General features: G+C 39.5%; 7 protein-coding genes across 7 annotated transcripts; 3 read left to right on the plus strand and 4 right to left on the minus strand.

The window, feature by feature from the left end:
• Positions 1 to 313: 313 nt before the first annotated feature.
• Positions 314 to 1,523, plus strand: I206_105689 (uncharacterized protein; the record flags this gene model as incomplete). Its single annotated transcript, XM_019155156.1, has 3 exons — positions 314 to 358; positions 424 to 1,161; positions 1,227 to 1,523. 3 exons carry the CDS (start codon positions 314 to 316, stop codon positions 1,521 to 1,523), a joined length of 1,080 nt encoding a protein of 359 aa, XP_019011310.1.
• A 321-nt stretch (positions 1,524 to 1,844) lies between these two features.
• Positions 1,845 to 5,383, minus strand: I206_105690 (uncharacterized protein; the record flags this gene model as incomplete). The annotated part of the gene is made up of 9 exons (XM_070203169.1): positions 1,845 to 2,120; positions 2,194 to 2,340; positions 2,408 to 2,798; positions 2,876 to 2,970; positions 3,034 to 4,118; positions 4,185 to 4,348; positions 4,437 to 4,452; positions 4,523 to 4,717; positions 4,798 to 5,383. 9 exons carry the CDS (start codon positions 5,381 to 5,383, stop codon positions 1,845 to 1,847), a joined length of 2,955 nt encoding a protein of 984 aa, XP_070059270.1.
• Positions 5,384 to 5,793: 410 nt separating this feature from the next.
• On the minus strand, positions 5,794 to 9,604 carry I206_105691 (uncharacterized protein; the record flags this gene model as incomplete). The annotated part of the gene is made up of 4 exons (XM_019155154.1): positions 5,794 to 8,710; positions 8,775 to 9,217; positions 9,284 to 9,487; positions 9,569 to 9,604. 4 exons carry the CDS (start codon positions 9,602 to 9,604, stop codon positions 5,794 to 5,796), a joined length of 3,600 nt encoding a protein of 1,199 aa, XP_019011308.1.
• Positions 9,605 to 9,942: 338 nt separating this feature from the next.
• Positions 9,943 to 11,953, plus strand: I206_105692 (uncharacterized protein; the record flags this gene model as incomplete). Its single annotated transcript, XM_019155153.1, has 6 exons — positions 9,943 to 9,948; positions 10,005 to 10,401; positions 10,469 to 10,554; positions 10,609 to 10,719; positions 10,793 to 11,452; positions 11,525 to 11,953. 6 exons carry the CDS (start codon positions 9,943 to 9,945, stop codon positions 11,951 to 11,953), a joined length of 1,689 nt encoding a protein of 562 aa, XP_019011307.1.
• A 218-nt stretch (positions 11,954 to 12,171) lies between these two features.
• On the minus strand, positions 12,172 to 15,274 carry I206_105693 (uncharacterized protein; the record flags this gene model as incomplete). The annotated part of the gene is made up of 16 exons (XM_019155152.1): positions 12,172 to 12,225; positions 12,303 to 12,377; positions 12,454 to 12,523; positions 12,596 to 12,640; positions 12,701 to 12,802; positions 12,869 to 12,959; positions 13,019 to 13,179; positions 13,241 to 13,355; positions 13,435 to 13,616; positions 13,702 to 14,118; positions 14,180 to 14,227; positions 14,289 to 14,391; positions 14,469 to 14,498; positions 14,575 to 14,704; positions 14,773 to 14,935; positions 15,027 to 15,274. 16 exons carry the CDS (start codon positions 15,272 to 15,274, stop codon positions 12,172 to 12,174), a joined length of 2,034 nt encoding a protein of 677 aa, XP_019011306.1.
• A 2,236-nt stretch (positions 15,275 to 17,510) lies between these two features.
• I206_105694 (uncharacterized protein) lies at positions 17,511 to 20,086 on the plus strand (the record flags this gene model as incomplete). The annotated part of the gene is made up of 4 exons (XM_070203170.1): positions 17,511 to 17,552; positions 17,761 to 18,023; positions 18,196 to 19,507; positions 19,571 to 20,086. 4 exons carry the CDS (start codon positions 17,511 to 17,513, stop codon positions 20,084 to 20,086), a joined length of 2,133 nt encoding a protein of 710 aa, XP_070059271.1.
• Positions 20,087 to 21,115: 1,029 nt separating this feature from the next.
• On the minus strand, positions 21,116 to 22,207 carry I206_105695 (uncharacterized protein; the record flags this gene model as incomplete). The annotated part of the gene is made up of 4 exons (XM_019155150.1): positions 21,116 to 21,260; positions 21,330 to 21,508; positions 21,593 to 21,794; positions 21,870 to 22,207. 4 exons carry the CDS (start codon positions 22,205 to 22,207, stop codon positions 21,116 to 21,118), a joined length of 864 nt encoding a protein of 287 aa, XP_019011304.1.
• Between the last annotated feature and the right edge of the window lie 461 nt (positions 22,208 to 22,668).

Below are 22,668 nucleotides of genomic sequence, written 5' to 3' on the forward strand. Positions count from 1 at the left end.
CTTCAAGTGTCTCTGCTAGATCGTCCAGGTATTTATGCATTCGTATTACCTTTCGGATTGTATAACGAATGTAGAGAGAGGAATAGATTAGCCCGATAATCCCCCGGATATAAAAAGACCGGACCGATGATAAATCACCTTTGGTCACGCGTCTAGCACATGGGAATAATCGCTTTAATCCGCGAACAAGTTAAGCTGGATTTCCGCTGAGATTTAGGTCAGTAAAGATGATAGACGACTGCATATGTGACTTGTACACTCTGACCTGATACTACTTGTTCGTGACACAGAACACTAAAGAAAACCTTCTCAGATGCCCGCTCCAGTCATGTCACAACTCGAAAATACATCCGCCATCGTATGTCCACACTCCTTCAATTCAATTGCTGCTTTACGTTTAGCTAATGACCTTGATATATCTAGCTCGGCGAATATATGTTGAAAGGATGGACATTGACTGATCTTCATTGCGATAAATGTAGAGTAACACCACTTATGCGAGAACCAAATGCAGCTGCAACGAGAGAATCTAGAGATAGAATACAATTTTGTGCTTTATGTGATGGTAGACCTGAAACAAGAATATCAAATTCGACTCGTCAACTTCCACCTCCAACTCAATCATCATCAATGATAGTAAACAATCAAGAATATGAAGAAAAGGAAACTTTAAATCAATCTGATGAAGCAGCATTATCAATATCAGATTTATTACTTAAAGGATATTCTTTATTAGGTGAAAATTGTCCTAATTCAAATTGTAAAGGTATTCCATTAGTTGGATATCCTAAAAAATCAAATGGTATGAAAGATTCAAGGAAATTATGTGTTAGTTGTAATTCTAGATGGATTGATGAATCTTCAATAGAAAAAGAAGGTATGACAATAATTAATCAATCTCAAGAAAGTCCTAAAAGTAAAGCAAAATGGGAATTATACGGTTTAGATAGTTTTGGCAATGCTCAAATTAATCAATCAGAAGGAAAAGGTGAGAAAAAGGTTTTGGATAATGAGGAATTTGACAGAGAAGCTAGAGATAGTGTAAAAAGGTTACAAAGTGGGAATACTGAAAAAGAAGAAGACGATGTGAATATGGAAGAGATAGATAAGGATTTTGATGATGAATCGAAAGCGAAGGCTCAAACGTCGTCGAACATGAGTGTATGTTCATACGAATATTTCGAAAACAAGTTGTTCTAGGAAAGCTGATCTGTATGTAATCGCAGTCTCACCCTATTCGACCGATGCCAACGCCTCGACCAATAAATAACCCTATACCGCCAACTTCAGATTCTCAATTAGGTCAAGCCCTTGAATCCACATCAAATTCATTATCGAGCACATTACAAAACCTCTCATCATCGCTTGAAAATCACACTTCTCGTCCACCCATTCAGAAACGAGGTGTTGTTGAGCCAGACAGTGGGAAATGGTTTGTTGATCTGAAATTACATACGGAAGCTATCAAAGACGTATTAGGTGTTTTAGGTCAGGTAGAACGTGCTAGACGAGTAGGATATTGATCTTGGTCTGAGCAATACATGTGATTGTAATCCACTCACTGGCGGACGTTGTTGTATATTTGTGACGTCAATGTGATGATGGGAAGGATGGTCTAACGGGAAGATGGTGAATCATAAATGGTATGAATCAGCATCACTAAATGATTTATGTAGGTAACGTGACGTGCGTAAATATAAATCATTTCCATGTTGCATTTTTATCTGTATAATTCTGTTTGTTCAATCCAATGTTTTTCGATTAATATTGTTTCTTTCCTTACATGCCTATGTCAATCTGCCTTTATCCCCCCCCGATGAGCCTCACTCTGTTAACCCGTTCACCTAGAATAAATCAATATCCTTTTCCTCTCCATATCCTTTAACACTAACTACTTTACTACCAAATTCAAATGGATCTCCTTGATGAGCTACCCAACCTCCTTCTCCGGCGATCTTAGGAGAACTATCTAAACCAAGAAGGATCTCAAGGTTTTTACCTACTAAATCTAGGGCATCTCGTTTTGAAAATATTCCAGAAGGAGAATTAGCATATGTCCAAGCTGCTTCATAAAGTGTATTTCTTGCTTGCCATTCTTCTTGAATACCCAATCCAACGATCTACAAAGAATATTAAATTTAGTATCAGCCAAATCGAATAGTTTTCAAGACGTTATTACAAGCATTCACTCACTACACCGTGAGAAGTTAAATATGAGGGTAAAGTATGATTACTCAATGGTATAGAAGGTACGATTCTTCTTGTATCCCATTCACCTGGGTAAGATCGTACAGGAGCTACAATGACTCCAATATCATTTGCAGCAAGCTCATCGGCAACCTACAAATCATCAAAATATATATCAGTTTGCAAGGTATACAATCGGGATGAAAGTCAAACCACTTACAAGCCAAGATTCTTGTCCTCCAAGAATTGTAATTTTCGCATCTTTTGCTATTTCTTCTTTAAGTCGAATTAAACTTGCGATATGATCGGCTTTATCTGTTTTAACTACTAATCTTAATTCACCTTTTGATATTTTCTTAAAAGCTTCCACTAATTCATTTTCATCTTCCTGATGAGTTCCAGCAAGTAATTTACGTAGAATAGCAATTTTAGAAGAAACTGAAATTTTCGAATTATCCAATTTAATCCATAATGCATTTGCTTTATTTTGAATTGCTCCTTTAGATAATAAGTGTTCCGCTTCAGGTGAGAATGAATATGAAATACCGGATATCCAGGATGAACCTTTTGGAGCTATAACTGCTGTCGTCACTCCTGATTTGTATGCGAGTCTGCATTCAGTATAGAATTATTAGCAAGGTCAATATTCTGAATATATAGACAAATCGCTTGAAAAAGCGAAACTCACAATTCATCTTTACCTCCGAATTGAGCTCCATCAACTGCATGAGCTAATAATCCATTAGTCACTTCCGATTCTTCATTGAGCGGATCAATGGCAGCCTATAAACCAACCGATCAATATCAGACTCTCGGAAATGAGTATTGAGTCTTCACACAACTCACTCCATCAGAAGTAGCTTTCTCCTGTCTGATTTCCAACAGACCAACATAACTTCCAACTGTAATAAAGCTAGGGGTGATAACTCCTCCATGTAAATTAACAACTTCAAACTCTAAACCACCTTTTAAAGCTTCTTCATTTTCAATCAAGCAAGTTCCCGCACAAGTGATTTCACCATTCTTAACAATTACAATTCCATTACCATTTTCAAAAGCTTCAATATCATTTTGTTGAATATTAAATTCTGTTAAAGAAAGATGGAATTCACCAACATTTTGATAAATTACATTTTTAACAGATTTAGAAGGTTTCAAATTTGGTTCTCCTCTTGTATTTAATGCTTCTTGAATTTCTTTTTCCCAATTAATTTGTTTCTTAGGTAAATCTTGAGCAGCAGATGGTTTTTTATGAATAATAGGTTTAATAATTTGTGGAATTCCATCAATATAAGTTTGTTTTGGAGTTGCACCTAAATTTAAAGGGAAAGAATCCCAAATTACTAAATCCGCATCATATCCTTCTCTAAGATATCCAATTCTATGATCTAAACCCATTGCTTTTGCAGGACTAGTTGTAATTGAATTAAGAGATTCACTAATGTTAACTCCATAATGATGTATCCAAGAAGCTTCTGTAACGAGATAACGAGAATCCAGAACTGGATGATCAGATTTCATAATTACTTTTAATCCTTCATCACTGAGTACTTTTGCTGCAAATTCAGATCCTCGATATGCTTCTCTCTTATATCGAGCGTTGGTCGAAAAAATAGCCACAGCGGGAGGTTCACCATAAGCTTGTTTAAGTAAATCAGGTACGAGGTATGTTTCATGAGCATGATGGAATGCTGCAATAGGGAATTGGAATTCATTTGAGATTCTAACCAAAGCATTAAGATCAGTAGTCTCGTAACAATGTACGTTGACCTTAACATTTCCTCTAATAACGTCTGACAATACCTCCCATTCGAGGGAAGATGGGAATGGCTCTGTCTGGGTAGTAGGTGATGAGCACCATCTATCTTGTTTTTCTTTTAGGGTTGACCCTTCAGTGTAGGCTCTTCGGAAATCGTAGGCGTTATCCATTCCTAGATTAATCGGCGTATCAGCGATATTGACATCTCCGAAGCTGGCTACATTAAACTAGGACTTACTTGTCTGGCCGTACACTCTCTTAGGATTCTCACCACAAGCATGCTTGATATGTCGCCAGGCATTTGTTCTAGCCCAGGTACCATTTTCTATCTTCCATGCGGGTTCGACGAGCATGGACTGTGGAGTATTTTCATGCGTCCATCGTGGTTTGAAAGGGAAAGCCCTGATTCGATTTGCACAAGAAGGTCAACCGTCAACTTACGAGGAATAAATCGAGGACATGAAGCAGCTCGCAAGACGTTGATACTCACTGTCCACCAATGGAGTCTATTTGTGCCGGTAGGATTAGGGTAAGCCACCGTTCAAGCGTGAGGAAGGATTTTTGTGTGAGACTTACCGGCTGATCCGGGAAGCACCAACATAGTAGTGACACCACCAGAAATTGAACCGTTGAAAGCTAAATCGTGAGTATTGAAGCCGTCCAATGATCTCAACCAAGGTTGCACGCTTCCCTTAATGCTATTTGTGTCCTCGTTCCCCGCAAGTGAAGGAGCTGCATCTACACCTGAATGTGAATGCGTATCCACGATCCCTAAAAGCAAGAAAAAACATCAATCGATCAGAAAAACCACTCAAAATGTACCAAAGGATGTGCCACATCATGTAACATACCAGGTGTAACCCAAGCTCCATCTAGCTGAACTTCCTCAACATTTTTATCTTTAATAAATTCTTTAATATCTTTAGATTTACCAATTTTTCTAATTAATCCATTTTCAAGTAAAATATCAATTTCATTTAAAATTTCATTACCATCTTTATTACCTGTCCAAAAAGTTCCATTTTTAATCCAATAATTTTTAGTTCCTTTAACAAATCTATCATTTAATTGTCTTTTAGAATTAGAAGGTTTAAAATTAGGTATAGATTTATTTATAATTTCACATTGTTTTATACCTTCTTTTATAAATTTTTGTAATTCTTTATGTTCATGTTCAGGTTTAGGTTTTGGAAATGGAAATTCAAATTTAATATTTGATATTTTTAAAAAAATGAATAATAAAGTAAATAAAGCTAATAAGTTTATTGATTTTGATTTTATTTTTTTAAACCAATTATTTTTTTTCTTTTTATTATAATTCCATGATGAATGTGGTAAAGGAATATCTAATTCAGAAGATGATGATGATGAAAATGTTGAATCGGAATTGGTTTTTTCAATATCTCTATATCTCCTAGTTCTAGGATATGAAGACATCTTGATTAAACGGCTTCACTACCTCAAATGTCTTCTTACGATCGCAAATCGAAGAACAAAATGATATTGAAAGAAAGAATGATATCGCCTTAAATAGATTCAGATCACCCATCGCATCTATTACATCGTCTCGCTCGCTCAATCACGTCAATCATTCATTCAGGTACCAAGCAATTAAGCACGCATGGTCCATTCGCGATCGGTCAAAGCCGTCTCCTAATTTAACGGACAAGACCGTCATAACCTTATCGCATCCAAGTACGATCCACATGATGAAGCAAAGATCAAAATAGAATAGATGCATGTCAATTACGATATATTACTATTAGATACAAAATAATATCAAAATATCGACAAGAGTAGAAAAGGTATGAATCCGGTGTTCATTTCCCCTGATAAGTACCGAAGGGTTAAGCACTAACGTCCCAATCTTCCGCCGCACCGAAACCGTGTGGCGTATTCGCATCCTTGACACTTAAAGCCTTTCTTTCGGGGGTCATACCAATCATACTGATACCTTTTTCTGATCCTTCAAGCTTAGCTAATAACGCAGAGGCTTTTGATAATGGAGTGGAAACGTCTGATCGATTACCATGCGCTATATTTTTGTTATTTTCTTGTCGGAATGAGATAGGTCTACTGGGCGACAGTGATTTGAAAGTGATTTTGTCATCGGAAATGTCATCATTCGATGAGGAAGAAGCGTTGAGTATTTCTGTAGTAGTTGTTCCATTTGATGATTTCGAATTTGGCGTAGCTGGTCTAGAAGCTGAGAACAAGTCTGTAGTATCGAATTTGGCTTTTGTCTGTTTAACCAGAGATTCAGCTGGTATACTGAATACTGGTTGAGGAGGTAAGATTTCCTCCGAGTTGGTGGAGGTCAATAATGGGGACAGTGTTTTAGCTGGACTCAATGTCTTCATTGGTGATTGTGGGGGAATATGCAGGTTGATGATTGAATCTTTATGTACTCGAGCTCTTCCACCCATTTCAACTTTTAAAGGTGAGCCTACTGCGGGATTGTTGTTACTTATCGAGCTCATAACAGAAGGCGCTCTAGGGTGAGGACTATGGGGTAAAGGAATCTCATGAGGAGAGGGTGGCAGAGGTACTTCCGTGGGAGTCTTAAAAGGCGATTCCGGTAATTTGATATTTTCAGGTTTAACTTTAGCTCTCCCACCAGCGGTTCCAACTGAAACCACCGACGATGTGGATGCTTTGAGACTTGCTGTCCCACTGGTTGCGCCTCGAGTAGGTCTGAAGGAGGGTAAAGGAGCTTTGCGTACGACTTTTTCCTTCTTCACCGGAGGTAAAGTCACATGAGCTGTAGGCGGTCTCATCGTTTTTGGTCCACTGACTACTCTCGTTGCGGCTTTTGGTAATGGCTGATTGGGTGGTATAGGCGGCTTAGTAGTAATCTTGGGTTCGTGTTTCACGATTTGAGCCGACACTACTCTAGCTCGGACAGGCGCAGTAGATGGTTTCGAGGAAGTTGAGCCGTTTAAAGTGGGTTTCGTTGTATTGCTCGCTGATGTAGTTGAGGCTGAGGGTGCTTTAGAGGTTGTCGACGTCGCCACAAGTGGCTTCGATACCGCTGTAGTGGCTGAAGCGGGCTTGCTAATCGCCGCGACCCTGGCAGCTGATGCTGCGGTAGGAGCTGAAAGGCTCGTGGGTTTGAACGCTTTTCGCAGCACTGGGGCACTGACCGCCCTGGCGGTTGTACGAGCTGTTGGAACGGGAGGCTTTCGTGTAACCGTTCCTGCAATTCTGGTTTTGCTTGCTGCAGGAACAGGTCGCGTATTGTTGGCTGTCAACTGGGCTGATTTGACTGTCTCGTTGACTTCGTTGACAGAGGTGAGGGTTTTGTGAGTTTTCGCTATGTCGGCGGCAGAGGCGACGTCGTCCACCTTGTTCAAAGTCGCATCAGTCGTTTCAGGTGCATTCGAAGGTGGGGAGTGGTCTTCAGCCTTCTCGACCATTTCCTCTGCTACGAAAGCCGGTTCACCCTTCATTGCAATATCGCTTCCTTCTTCCACATCCTTGTGTCCATCGATATCGAGGGCCGCTGAAAGGCTGCGGACGCTCGCGTTGTCGGTGATATCATCTTCAACCGTCTCATCATCATCTTCTGTGATAATCTCTACCTTTTCTTCTGGTATATCTTCTGGCAAATTCACAGCCGTCTTGACTGGCGACTCTGGCAACTCGATTTTTCTAGCTACTTCTACCACTTTCCTTTCTTCGTTCGCTTCGATCGATACCTTGATTGGAGAAGCCGGATATACGTCGGTATGAGCTTTCATATCGATTATATCACTCTCGTTCTCGTCCGACCGAACTTCTCCAGATGCCGACCTGATAAGTGTGGGCATTAACGGTGAATCCATGGAAATAATTTGTTTAGGCAGCGGAGATCCGAATGATTTGGGTGCATGTGCGGTAATGTTCCTTTGATCTTCACCATACTCGACAGCATCTGTCCTTTCTCTTGATCTGCCTTGTGCCCCTCCTGGTGTCTTTGCGAAATATCCTTCCTCAGGCATACTTGGAGCAGTGACCACCCTTCTATGAGCTTGGCCTCCTAAAGCATTAGTTCTTTTCCCCAATCCCGCGTTATGGTTCCTCTGAGGTCCCCGCAGTGCGTTCGGATGGTCACCCAGTCCGAGACCTCCTTCCTCTTCTGAAGGTATGATCCGCATTATACGTGCAGGTGGTGCGAATTTTCTTGGAGGAGCTGTATCAAAACCTTCAGGTGGAGCAGAAAGTGAAGGATGTAAAGCCGGTCTTGAAGGCTTAGAAAGAGGATTTTGCTTATTTTCTTCACTTGGGAGGTTTGTGCTGGACAAAACATTATGCGAGACTGATCGGCCTTGTCGACCAAAGAATGGAGGTATCAAATCTTGATGTAGCTGGTTTGAACTGGACGCGGAACGATGTAATGAAGGTTGAGCAAGATGGGTATCCGGTAAATTTTCTTCCGTAGCGGCAGGCAATAAGTCAACTTCTTTCCGTGGTGATTGCCTTCTAGAAGGTCCAGCTTCCACCGTCGGAGGCGGCGCATGGTAAATAGGCCGCAGGGGTCGAGCCGCCAACGCGTTCACACGATGGTGCTGAGGTCGGGAAGCTGCTGACGGCTGTATGGGTGCAGAGTCGTGTGGTAATTCGGATGATGCAACTGAGTTTGGCCGAGTAGGAGGTGCAGGAGCCAACACAGGCGCAGGGGCTGCACGAATTGGTGCTTTAGGTTTGGGTTTAGACGGACCAGCTCCGTTCGCAGCAGGAAGCCCAAGATACCTCTTGATTGTTGGGGTCAAAGGCGCAGAAAAGCTATATAATGATTGAGTCAGCTGGGTTGACGCGGATTCATGACAACATCTACGTCAACACTTACTTTTCTACACGCTCAGGCCAGAGATCCACAAAGATTGCCCAAACCCTTCTTGAAGTTTGTCTCACTTCTGGATCTTTGTCAACCGCCATTTTCTTGACACTTTCCTCCAGGAGACTCAAGTACTTCTCAGTCCACAGTTCCCCGGGCCACTCATTCACCGCTCTCTCAATTCCGATTGCACTTCCCCTTCTACACGTCGTAGCATTATCATTCAACCCCCTTCGCAATTCCGGTAAAATAGTGATGAGCTGACAATGCGTAAGTATAGTCAACAGACATTTTTCTGCTCTCTTGAGAAAGACTTTGTTGGGTCGACCTAGCAGTGCAAGTACTGGCTCTAGATAGAGGTTGACCAGCGGTTTGAAGTTTGTTGATAATCTCGGTGCGAATGTTTGGAGGAGATCTGTCGATACTCCCGATAATCTACCTCGATCCGAAAGCATCTATGTAGCATATTCTGGTCAGCTAGCTTGGACAGATAAGATGCGAGTGTCCTTGGCTACACATACACATTTCACCAGCTTCTTCCCTACACCACTTCTTCCAACACCTTCAACATACTGCTCAGTATGTTTGTACCCTCCACCTCGTGTAACAGCAGCAAACCGTATTATAGCTCTTTCAAATTTCTCCCATGTATCTTCTTTCTCCTCAGGTTCTAATGCCCAAGCTAAGTTATCTAGCTCTTCTCGCAGATGTTGCGGTGTTGGGCACTGCACACCATATCGGGTCAGTTAGCAGAGGTTTACAGTGATTGTTCAACATGACAAAACCATGCAAAAGAATATACTTACAGGGATTTTCGCATCTGCTGCCAGTGTTGGAGCCATATTTATATGCCTTCTCCGTCTTGACACTATCTACGGGCAGAATAACGAGTATAAGGATTATAATATGATCGTAAGCTTAAGAATAGTAATATGTCAACTAAGGGGGAAAAGAAATAAATCGCGTCTTTGTTTGTTGACACTCTTTCTCATTCGATTAAATAACGGAATCAATTTCATTAACACTGTCATGATCACGTGGTTGGGCCTAATTATCTATCGATAAAGATAGAGGTGAAGCTTTCTAATAGCTTGTCATGGGTGCATACACTGCTAAGAACGACTTGTGATCTATAACCTACCATTCGTAGAGCGGAGCAAAAGGGCGCTGAGATCAAAACATGAGGGTAAGCTCATATTCATTCGACTCATCTTGAGGGATTTGGTTAATTCTCTTCTACAGATCGCTGTTCAGGGCTGCTCTCATGGTAGTTTAAACGCAATATACGATACAGTCATTCAGTATCAACAACATACCTCTAAACCGATCGACTTATTACTACTATGTGGAGATTTTCAAGCTTTAAGGTCGAAACATGATTTCGCTTCTTTAGCTGTACCTCCGAAATATCACTCATTAGGAACATTTCATGAATATTATTCTGGTAAAAAGAAAGCACCAGTTTTAACATTAGTTATAGGAGGTAATCATGAAGCCTCAAATTATATGTGGGAGCTATACCACGGTGGCTGGTTAGCCGAGAATATTTATTACCTTGGTGCAGCTGGTAGTGTTTATGTTGATGGATTGAGAATCGTTGGAGCGAGTGGAATTTATAAAGATCATGATTATAGAAAAGGTATATCTGCTCATCTCCAGTCTCCTCCAAAATGAAGCTTACCAATTGATCTCGCTCGCATGTACAGGTCATTTCGAGAAAGTACCGTATAACAACTCAACCCTGCGGAGCGTGTATCATATAAGAGAATATGACGTGATGAAATTGATGCAGGTGAGATGATTTGTCAATATTGGGAGATCTAGCTAATCCATGGTTGTCATTCAGCTCTCGCACCGAGATCACACAATATTCCTCTCACACGACTGGCCTATATCGATAGCGAGACATGGGGATACAGGGGCATTGCTACGGCGGAAACCTTTCTTCAGGGAAGAGGTTAGTCCGCTAACTTCAGCTTACCTAAAAGTACAAACATGGATCTTCTAGCTAATCAGCGATCGACTAATAGATTAACAGTAACACCTTAGGATCGCCACCCTTGTACACTTTACTAAATCACATTCAACCCTCATACTGGTTCTCTGCACATTTGCATGTAAAATTTGCAGCGCTATATGATCATGCGACCTTGACTTCAAAAGCGATACCGAAACTAGAAGCCACTTTACCTTCAATACCGCTCGCCGGCGATCACGCGCTTGAGAGGAACCCGGACGAGATAAACATTGACGATGAAGATGAATTCGACTACCAACAGCCAGCCCCGATATTAGCCACGGGTAATCCTGACGAAATAACGATAGAAGATGACGAGTTTGTTGAACCCCAATCGCAAGCCGCACAGGAGAACGAGGAAGGCGGAGATCCAGATGAGATAACTATAGAGGACGATGAGTTTGATGAACCGCCTACTGCTCCTTTGGATTTGCTCGCGGGTCAGCCTGAGGTGAACGCGAAGGATGAGCTGAGAGTGGATGATAGTGCGGATTTGGTAGAGGAAGCTAGAAAGAAGGGGAATGGTATTAAAACGACGGAGACCATCGGTGCACCAGTGCAAAGGGTGAAAGAGGTTGTCGAAGCTTCGAAAGAGGAAAAAGTGTCACCAGAAGGAAGGCAAACAAGGTTTTTAGCTTTGGATAAGTGCGGACCCGGCAAAGATTTCATTCAAGTAAGTCTCTTTGGCGGTGCCAATGACCACACTATTTCTGAATCATTAGTCTAAGCTGATAACTGTACAAAGTTTTTCGAAATCGATACCGCCTCTTCGGTGGTTATGGACCGACCACCTCGATTGACTTTCGATCCGGAATGGCTTGCTATATCTCGAGCTCTACACCCATATTTCTCGACATCAATCCAACAATCCACTTTACCATCTCACGCAGCTCTCGAGCAATTAATTTCGGATGAGAAGAAACGTATAGAGGAAGAAGGCTTACTTGTACCATCCGAGACAGTTAACGAAGACGGTACAGTCGATTTGGTTTGGGAAAAAGGTCTGGTCGAGGTGGAAAGAGTACAGAAATTTTGGCCAACTGCACCATCACAAGATCAACTGGGTCCAAATGGGGAAGGCGGATCAGGTGATCAGTGGTATACCAATCCTCAAACTGAAGCTTTTTGCGGGATGTTAGGAATTCAAAATAAGGTAAACCCTGCTCCTATGTGAGTCGCATTGCATCATACGAATGATATGGCTTTCTCTTCGTGTCATTTTATCGGTGGTTCCATCCACGAAAGCGGCATAATAACTTGTTGTATACGTTATACAAGGAAATGTAATATATATGTATAGAATCCATTTTATCTTCTATAAAAATCGATCTGTTATCTCGTACGCGTCAAACGGCAACGTTCAACAGGTCATTCCACTCCTGCAGAGGATGATTAAGTATACATATCGTTATTATTTGCCCATCCATATTTCCATTTTTTTCGATCCTTTTAAATCATTATACTCCTTGTCAGTCCGTTATTCGCGATGTCAATGAAATCATTGGGAAGTTTGGATTACTTACCATTCGTCTGAAAGCGTATCTTGAAGTCCAAGGCCAAAAAGGTGATCTTGTGAAATCAGGTCTAAGAGGTTCATTCTACAACAATTTATTTCCCAAATTTATCAAATTAGCGCAGAACATAAAATCGACGAAAAAGAAAGAGTTGATTTACTGGAAATAATGATAATATCATTCCTACAACTCCTGCATAACAAAATATCTTAGTAGCTATGATTCCAAAACTGATTCAAGATTAGGAAATCGCAGTCAATAAATCAGCCAGATCATATAACAATAAGGAGAACTTGGTTTACTCATTGTGAAAGAAAAATCCCTGTTGAAGAGTTGCGATAGCGACACTAAGTAAAAATACAATCATTATAATTCGTAATTAGACAAAAGCATAACTCATGACTCACAATCCTAAAGTCAAGCCCATACTCATTGAGGTCATCCTTGGACCTATTAAAGTGATAGGAACTGGGATTGGACCAAGTAAACCAAGATGCATACCCCACCACCTGAATCAGAATCCGACAGATTCATCAGCAAAATGTTTCATCCGATTCGATATAATCTTGACTTACATGTTGTTTGATATAGCTACCCCGATCACTCCAAGACACATACCAACTAAGAACATATTCCAAAGACTGACCCAAATGTACATCGCCGCAACTATTGAGTAACAGTTTCAACTTACTTAAAATCAGGCTAAAGTGTTATGAATGACTTACCACCTGTAACAGCTTTACCACCTGGTAATACGAAAATAGGTACAGAAGTACCTTTATAATATTGACAAGTATTGTCGTCTGGTCCTCCATTGATTTTCCAATTATCTTGAGCTTTTGTATATTCATCAAGGTAAGCATACCACGCTCCTGCTGAAAGGTCACTGCATTCATCCAAATTCCTTCAGTCTCGTGGAGATCAGTTTTCAACCCCGATAAACTCACAAGGAACAGATAGCGGCTCGAATTGAAAGTAAACCGATACCGCAAATAATACAAAATATCCTTCTTACGTCAAACCACAACCAAGCATATACTCTTACAGATGGCACCCAATTGGCTATGATTTCATCGGTTGAACTTATCAGCTCAGTGCTTATAGGGTAAATGCTCAAGTACCAGATTGTAATGTGACCTACCAATACCAAAATAACCTTTATCTTTTTCTAATTCAGCTAAAACTTTCTCTTCAATTTTTTCTATTTCTTCATCACTTAATAGACCATCATAATCTGGTAATTGTCCTACATGAATTCTTTTCATTGCATCAATTTCTGCTTTTAAATTTGGTGGCATTTTTCTAGGTCCACCATGAATTACTCTAATAACCCAAAATGATAAATAAATATAAATTAATTATCAATCATAAATCTTTTTTTCAATAAAACGCCGATATATTGACTTACACTCTACTTATTCTACCTCTTTGCCAAATTAATTCTTTTTCACTTTTTTGATAAACTTTTTGAATTCTACCATCATCAAATTTATTCTCAATTTCATTTTGTTGTAATTCAATTTGTTTTTCTAAAGATTTTCTTGATCTAATTCTTAAAGGAAAATTCCAATCTCCTATATAATTTTGTAAATTTTCAGTCCAAAAATAACTACCTTTACCTGGTGGTGGTAAAAAATTTAATCTAAACCATTCAGATTTCCATTGTCCTTTTGTCCAAAATCTTAATGGTTTTCTACCTACTCTTCCATCTTCAAATCTAATTTCAGATTTAGTACATCCATTCATACTAACTATTGTCCTCAGAACATTATATAATCCGAGTAAGAAGATCAAAATTAATATGATGTATCGAAACTGAACAGTCCTGCTCAATCCCAACTAGCTCAACTTGATATCCATACGACATGTATGAATATGCCACTTACTCTGGAAAATCCCAATTTGGACTTGTACTCAACGTAGCGACTGCCAGACTAATTTACACGACGTACAATCAGCTTAGCTTTGTACCTCCCGACCTTCTTTTCAACTCACAACATCGTGGTATACCCAACACCGGCTCTGTTCCATTGAGGAGCGAAACACCCAAATCGTACATTGAGTAATTCGTCTCCAAACAAGCAAATACACAGAATGACTGTCATTCGAACATTATTAAGATCAAACTTCATTCCGGGGGATTTGCGATGTCAATACATCCAACTTCGGACTTACTAATGAATGCATGGTACATGCCATACCAAGCTATTTCCAATGATCAAACAAAATCAGGATTGACTCAATCTTCTCAATGAGCATTGGTCATAGTTTTAAGACTTACCAAGAGGCTCTTTACCATTCGCCCAATTTGCTATCCCCGTCCCCACTCCATAAGCACAATCGTGATCTGTACGAAGTCTATCCGCTGGATCAGAATTGGAGATTTGAGCTTGTTGACTATAATCAATGATCTAAATACACCATAATCATATGATATCAGTATATCAATCTAAAATTCGTACTGAAAAAAATATCTTACAATTGGATTATTCAAATCATGAATTATCATTCTAATTTGCATATAAATGAGAATAATTGAACTTAAACAACCACCAACTTGTAAACCTTGTTTTAGAGTCATATAATATAAATTAAGGAAAATTTCAAACATTTCCCAAATTCTACGATGTAAACCAGGTCCTCTACCTATTGGAGATAAAAGCATAAAAATTGGAAATACTTTTTCTTCTCCAAACCATTCATGATATTTTCCATCTCTTGATTGTTTATTACCTTTTCTTTTTTTTATAAATTGGATCTATTTCTTCTGATTTAGGTAACAAAGGTCTTGTTCTTCTAATAAATAAAAAAGGTAAAATCATAATTAAACCTAAAATAATTAATAAAGCAATTAAAGGTATTAAATAGATTATATAAAGTAATTTTTCAATTGGTGAAGTTTTTTTCCATGTTCTTTGAAATGGTGTTGATCCTGTTTTCTCATTTATATAGTAATGTTTATCTACGAAATCGCTTCCCATCTTGAATGATACGTGCGGGCTATACGTGAGGTTTAAGACCTGTCGCTCAATGAGTAGTTGATTAGCTGATTTATCGTTCTCTACCTGTAAATATAAGCGTATTATCGTGATATCTGCCCTTGGTCGACATTGAGAGAGCGTTAGTCTTGTCAGTTAACTGCAGATCCCGAAAATATTGTATTCAACATATCCTTTGTTGACGCTCAAGGAGTCAAGTCGACAAAGGAAGTCTTGATTGATTAGCGCGTTTGTGTGTTTTCTCATCATCGGGCTCACTCTGAAAGGTAACTCCATCAGTTAATGAGCTCGATTGACTTCACCCAATCATTCCATTCACATGCAGTCCTACATGGCGGATTCGAATGCGGGTTTTCAGATGGAATGGAAAGTAGTCAGCGCAAGTCCATTTCTCAAAAGTTTGCTCTCGAACTTGATTCTCTACAATCTTGGCACGCAGAACGCCACCTCCTGCTAAGACAGAACAATGCCAAGCCGAGGTCTTGTCTGATTACATCATTAGAGAACCTCGCTCTATTTCCCACGAGTTGGACAATCGTTCCTGTGCTCCGTGATCGAAGTCTGGTCGATATCATGAAATTGATGAACTCAGCTTGACTACAAATTTTTGCTAGAATTGCCATACCTCTTTTCCAGTCATACCTTTACTTTGCTTTCAGTCGAAGCTTACCCACAAATCGCGGCCGGTACGTCATTGCATTCATTTGTCTTCTATTGGGAATCATTCGTACCTGCGGCGATATAATGGGTACCGACGGGATCAACATGTGCTTCCAGACGTGCACACTCAAAGGAATCTGATCTTGTACAGGCGTGAGAAATTCAAGGATGAAATGCACTGATCATGATTTGACAAGGATCTCGAAGCTCTTAAGTTGTATATTCAAAGCCACGCAACAGCTGTCTAACGTAAGGTTGTATTTCTGCAAAAGAGGCACTTAGCTGTGTTACATAAGTGAAACCCTGATGTATAAAAGATTAGAAAAGCGGAAGTCCGATATGTTCTCAAGTTATTAAACCGACAAACACCGATCTTCTGCCTTTTCCCTAAGCAACGATTTAACGTAAAAAAAAAAGCTATTTTGGACCCCTATCCGCCGTAAGTTATCGCCGTAAGTTATAAGCATTTCAATTCCGCTTGACATGAAGTTCGGCTTGTAGACCTTGCTGATGATGTATGGCTCTTCTCCGTGAAAAGTTTCAGCGTATGCATTATCATATCGATGTCATCTTACATCTAGATTGATAAAATTACACATGCTACAGGTAAAATCAACAATTGAGCCGGATATACCACTTTATGATCAGCTAATTAAAAGATATGCACCCGGTAGCAAGTGGAGGTTTGTGTTGCTGGTGAACGAATGAGAATTGAAAGATCTTGAGTCCCGTATCAGGGAAATCAAGGAAGCCGCTTAAAAAGCCCTGAAATGATCATTCCCTTTTCCTGACTCTAGGTTTCTTATCTATTTTGTCATTTTCATGTTATCCTATTCAATAGCTTGACTGCTTCACTCTGAAAGATGCACACAGAACTTGATCTCCTTGGAACGACTGACATACATCCACTCCGTAGTTCACTGTGTCGTATGTGCATGCGAGGTGTTGCTTCAGGGTGGAAGGTATTTTCTCCATTATCATCTTCTATTTATGCACGGACTTTTAGGTTATATCGAGTTAAGGTAAGGGTATCTATGAGTATCATCATAGATGGCCAGGGTTCGGCAAGGAGTTTGTATTTATTTGAATTTTGTATTTGATTTGCCACTTTGTAATTGGGTTGAATGAGATTTACTTATTGCGGTTAAACCCGTTGGAATGTATTCGTAATGATCATTAGGATTATGTCAATTGGACTACTACTACGACTATCACTCCAATTAATAAGTTATACCCTGTCTACCATTTGTTGACAGGCTTCATAATAATTATTGAATTCACCCATTCATTCATCCATCCATCATTTAATCGTTCATCATCTCGGATTCGTATACATTCTTCCTCCCCCCAACTAGGAACCTCCATACTGTTTCAAGACTTATTCCGATTTAATAATTTGATACAGATTTGACCGTAAATCCATTTAGTATCTTAGGAAATACCCAAGACAAAATCCCATATTACCCTTGGCTGGTATATCTTTTGAACCCTGATTGAACATTATCATTCAACAGAGATTGGGATCACGCCAATAATATCGACGTAGTACACATTCAAAATGGCTCCTCATGCATCAGCAGGAGGCTCCTCTGGAGATTCGGTGAGTCTACCCGCACTTCATACGCTGGATGCTTGCGGATGCAGCTACGACGAGGAGGCGAATCGCACCGCTCGTCACGCGAGTCTTATCTGACTCATGGGATATCCTTGTTCCCCAACACACGCTCTCAGGTCGTGTGATACGCTCAGTGCTTGCATAGCACGGTTTAATTACTTGATCAGCTGCTGACCCACTCATACGTATTCAGCGCGCCGCACCTACACCACTCGCCGTCCCCTCACCAGCCCCACAACCTTCCACCTCGGCCTCAGCAGGCAATTCCCTCTCCGTGTCTCAAGCGTCTCAAACAACATCAGTCCTCACGGAGGACGAGGAAGACCTAGAAGACTACAGACCAGGTGGATACCATCCCGTCAATATCGGCGACGAATTCAATAATGGACGATATATGATAGTCAGAAAATTGGGTTGGGGTCATTTCTCGACGGTATGGTTAGCACGAGACGATCAGTGAGTCAAACATTACCCTCCCTCACACTTAATCGGAAGGCCGACTTCCCGCCGCACTCACATCTTGCCGACTGACTCGCACGAAGTATTGCCATGTTTCCGATCTTAGCGGGCGAGGAGAGTAACCTTGTTTTGTCATGTGTTTATGCTAAATGTATACCTTCGACAATAGCACTAAGCGGCATGTCGCGCTGAAAGTCGTGAAATCCGATGGTCACTACACTGAAACCGCTCTCGATGAGATTCAATTATTACAGCGTGTGGTCAACTCATCCCAAACTCACGCCGGGCGATGTCATGTAGTTGGCTTGGTCGATAATTTCCGTCACACCGGTCCGAATGGAAGTCACGTTTGCATGGTGTTCGAAGTGTTGGGAGAAAATCTGTTAGGTTTAATCAAGAGGTATCAACATCGTGGTGTGCCTCAACATATCGTGAAGCAAATTGCGAAACAGGTTCTGTTGGGTTTAGATTACCTTCACCAGGAATGTCGAATCATACATACGGATCTGAAACCTGAGAACGTTTTAATCTGTATTGAAGATGTTGAGTCAGTCGTTCAGGCCGAACTGGCCTCATGTCCTGCCGCAGTTCCAACGAAGTTGGTTGGTGTGCCCCCTTCTCAAGGTAGATTAGGTAATCAAACGCCAAGGAAAGACGGTCTGTTCATTGTGGGATCTCAACCGTTACCTTCGCCCAGTTCAAGTTACTCGAGCAGTCCGATGTTGGATAAATACGGATTCGGTATGAGTAAAATATCGGGAGTGGATGCTTTCCCGAAGACAAACAGTGTTGCCGGTGGCTCAAATGTCAACAAAGGTACGACTGCAGAAGCCATTGGAGATGGAATTGGAAATGTCAAGTTAGGTGAATCAGGATTGGTATGGGAGAAGACGAAAGCACCTGTGCCGCCAACATCTGGACCATCTTTGTTATCGCAGCAAATGAGCGCAGCACCTTCCTCACCCCCTCTCCCACCCACAAATTTGCCCGCTTCATCGTCTACCAACCCATCCACAACAGCTACTCCAAGTCAAACAGTAATCTCCACTCCAGCCACAACACCAGATTCAAGTCGGAACGACGATGCTAAAATATCTACATCGGTCATGTCGACTGAATCGCTCTCTCCTCCAAAACAACCCCAACCTACCAAAATCAACTCCGTGTCCACAGCTGGCTTCACTACTTCACCTGCAACATCACATATCAACAACCTACAAGACCAAGAAGCTCATCATGATCCGGATGATCCAAATAGAGATGCACCTGTTGCGGGCGATCCTAATCATCTCCCACCACCATTCCCTTACGATCCTGTGAGTTTGGAAAGGATCACCGTGAAGATCGCAGATCTGGGTAATGCTTGTTGGGTGGATCACCACTTCACGAATGACATCCAAACTAGACAATATAGGTGTCCTGAGATCATATTGGGCACAAGATGGAATCAAAGTGTTGATATATGGAGTGCAGCTTGTCTGGTGAGTTTCCATATATTATTTTCGTATATTTTCTTGTCAACGACGCTAATCTGTATATCGTAGTTCTTTGAGTTGTTGACTGGGGACTACTTGTTCGATCCTCAACCTGGAGTGAAATACGACAAGGATGATGATCACGTCGCGCAGATAATGGAATTGTTGGGCGAGATGCCCCGGTCGTTGGCACTGAGTGGAAAGTACTCTCACGAGATGTTCAACCGAAGAGGAGAATTACGACATATCTCCAGATTAAGATTCTGGCCAATGATCAGTGTACTCAAGGAGAAATACCTGATGGAACATTCTGATGCCGAACTGCTGTCGAGCTTCCTTATGCCGATGTTGCATTACTACCCGGATTCGAGAGCCACTGCGGCAGAATTGGTAAATCATCCGTGGCTCGATGGAGTAGTTGTTCAAGGTGAATTAGAGATGGCTCATAATCGACATCAATCGGAAGTTGCGCAAAGTTCGGAAGCCGGAAAATCTGGAGAGTCTCGAGGCCCGCCAGTGCCGTTACAGGATGTCTTGGGGTTAGGTCCCTCAGTGAAAGGTATGGTGGGAATGGGAAGGATTTAGACCGATCTTGCAACGAGAAATGGGAGTCTAGAATATGTTGTAAGGCTATCAAATAGGTTGTCAACTTCGCAGCTCTCGTCAACGCGTTCATTCCATTCTTCCTAAAAAAGTGGTCAATAGGCGAATCAACCATTGCAACAAGTAAAGTCTGTTAGAAAGTTACAAGTATAATCCGTTAGTCGTGCTCCAGGATATCGTAAAAGACAGCATCAAGGTTGTCGTGAAGGTCCAATGCGTGTGTGTATGTGTGTGAATTCAGGACCGAAGGTGTAATTTTTGGTTGTTGTATCTCTTAGAATCAAACGGATGGGTACCTCCCTTTGGCAAAAGGCATCTCAAAGGACTCATCCAATATTTCGAGTTAATTAGTGACCAACACAGCAAAGTGCTCATTTCTCTCATCACAAAGTCCTCTCTGAGGCTTTGTATCCGTTTTTAAATATAGAATAATCAACTGGACAGATTTTGATTGAAAACCCAATCAAATCTTTTGCTGAATTTACTAGATAACGAATCTCAAATGTTCCAATCTCGATTTTTATTCGAAATGGTCTCAATTCATAATATAATACAAAATTGTTATTCTATAGTGATATGAAAAATTACGTTTTCTTCCCAGATATTGATGTTTATTGGATTGAGCGAAAACAAATTGTTTAGATATCTTTTTTTCTCCCTTCTTCTCCATTGATATGGTTAGGCTTATATTTTACATTACATCGTATTACGATATTGAGATGAAAATAATTAATATTCTGATTTACTTTACACACATACATATCTTCTGATTCTTACTACGCGGTCGTCAAGGGATTCAACTTAACGCTACATTCATTCTGGGAATTACAATAATTACATAAAAGACTAATACAATTTTGTAACAAAATAGTGTTTACTTATATATATATATATATATTCATAACTTGTTCCGGCAAATTCCAACCAGAACTCGTTGCGAATCTACTACAATCTGTCTGACAAACTGATAATTGACCGATTTCCTCTCGACTTCACTTAAATGCTCTGCTACTAGTGAATTTTCGAAATATCCCCTTTCTCATTCTCGACTTTTGATTCGACAATCGTGGATTTCTCATTTCGAGAAACAGAGCTAACAATGTAATTGGGTATTTTTTCAACAATTGAAATTGATTCTTCATCCAATATTATACCGCTAAAACAAGATGATCAACAATTGTCAAATCATCTTAAATTAAACTATCAATTTAATTTGTAAACTCACTTTTCAAATGGTTGTTGTTCGATTAAAATTTTAGACCAATTTTTAAATTGAACAGTTAATAAAATTGATCCAAAAACTGTAAATATATTTAAAATAATTCCTAAACCAATTTTAATATTTACTATATGATTTATAGATGAATCTAACAATGGAAAAAGTAATGAAATTAAACAAATAATCTAAAAAAATGAAATTACGATTTTAGCTTGTTTTATTCATTTATTTTTCTTTTTAAAGTCAATCAAAAAACAATTTAAACTTACCAATCCAAAAATACCAATAAAATCTTTTAAAATCATAATTAATAATATAAATTTTCTAAAAAATTTTAATTCTTTTTTATTTAACCATTTATTTTTATTTTTATTTTTAATTAAATAATTAAAACATAAACAAAGTATTATAGAATAAGTTAAGATTGAATAAAAAGTTTGTAAATAAATTGTTAAAAAAGGTATTAAGTTACTTTTGGGATTTTTTCCAATTGGAGATCATCAGCTTTTCTTCAAAAATCTAATTTCATTTTAATTAAAAACTTACAAAATCCAATTTCCTAATATATCTTTAGTACATTCAATTTCTTTAATCATTTTTTCAAATTTACATTCATTATTTTTACTAATACATTTAAATTCATTAATTCCTCTTAAATAACATTTTCCTTTAATATCTATCCAAATTTCTTTGAAAAAGAAATCAATAAATTCTTTATCATATGCCGAACCATAATTATCTTCTTTTAAATAATTTGGAAACCATAAATTACTTTTATATTTAATTAAATTTGATAATTCTTTAAAATTTCCTTTTGTTGATCCATATGAAGTCCATAAGAATAACAAAGAATAAGGTAAAATTGAAATTAAAGTAGATAACATCTTTTTTGTATTTAAGATTCTAACCCAATGTGTTCGATTACAATGTTCCTCTTCTTGTTTCGTCAGTAATGATTGTAACAACTAATCCCTGAACGGCGAATCGACTTAGTTAATTTGTGCCCATTGATAGAACGTCTACATATATACTCCAGTCGAGATACGTTAGTCTTGTATGTGTAGTAAAAATGAATGAAAATTCCTTTGTTAAATCTCTTTTGTTGAATCGTCTTTGTTAAACCTCCTTAGGTGTCATTTATTAACAGGGGAGACCAAAGGACGATTTGATAAAGCGCGAGGTTACTCCACTACCCCTTTTTGACCTTTGTAAGGTAAATCCTTATGATGATTTTCGATGTCAATACGCTCTATATCCTTTCATTCATCCCTTGAGACCGAAAGTCGGGGGATTTTCATCAGTGTCCAACGAAAAATCACTCAAAAAATCAACCAAACAAACAATT

This window comes from Kwoniella pini, chromosome 7, assembly GCF_000512605.2.
Source record: "Kwoniella pini CBS 10737 chromosome 7, complete sequence".
In the NCBI taxonomy this organism is placed as follows: Eukaryota; Fungi; Basidiomycota; class Tremellomycetes; order Tremellales; family Cryptococcaceae; genus Kwoniella; species Kwoniella pini.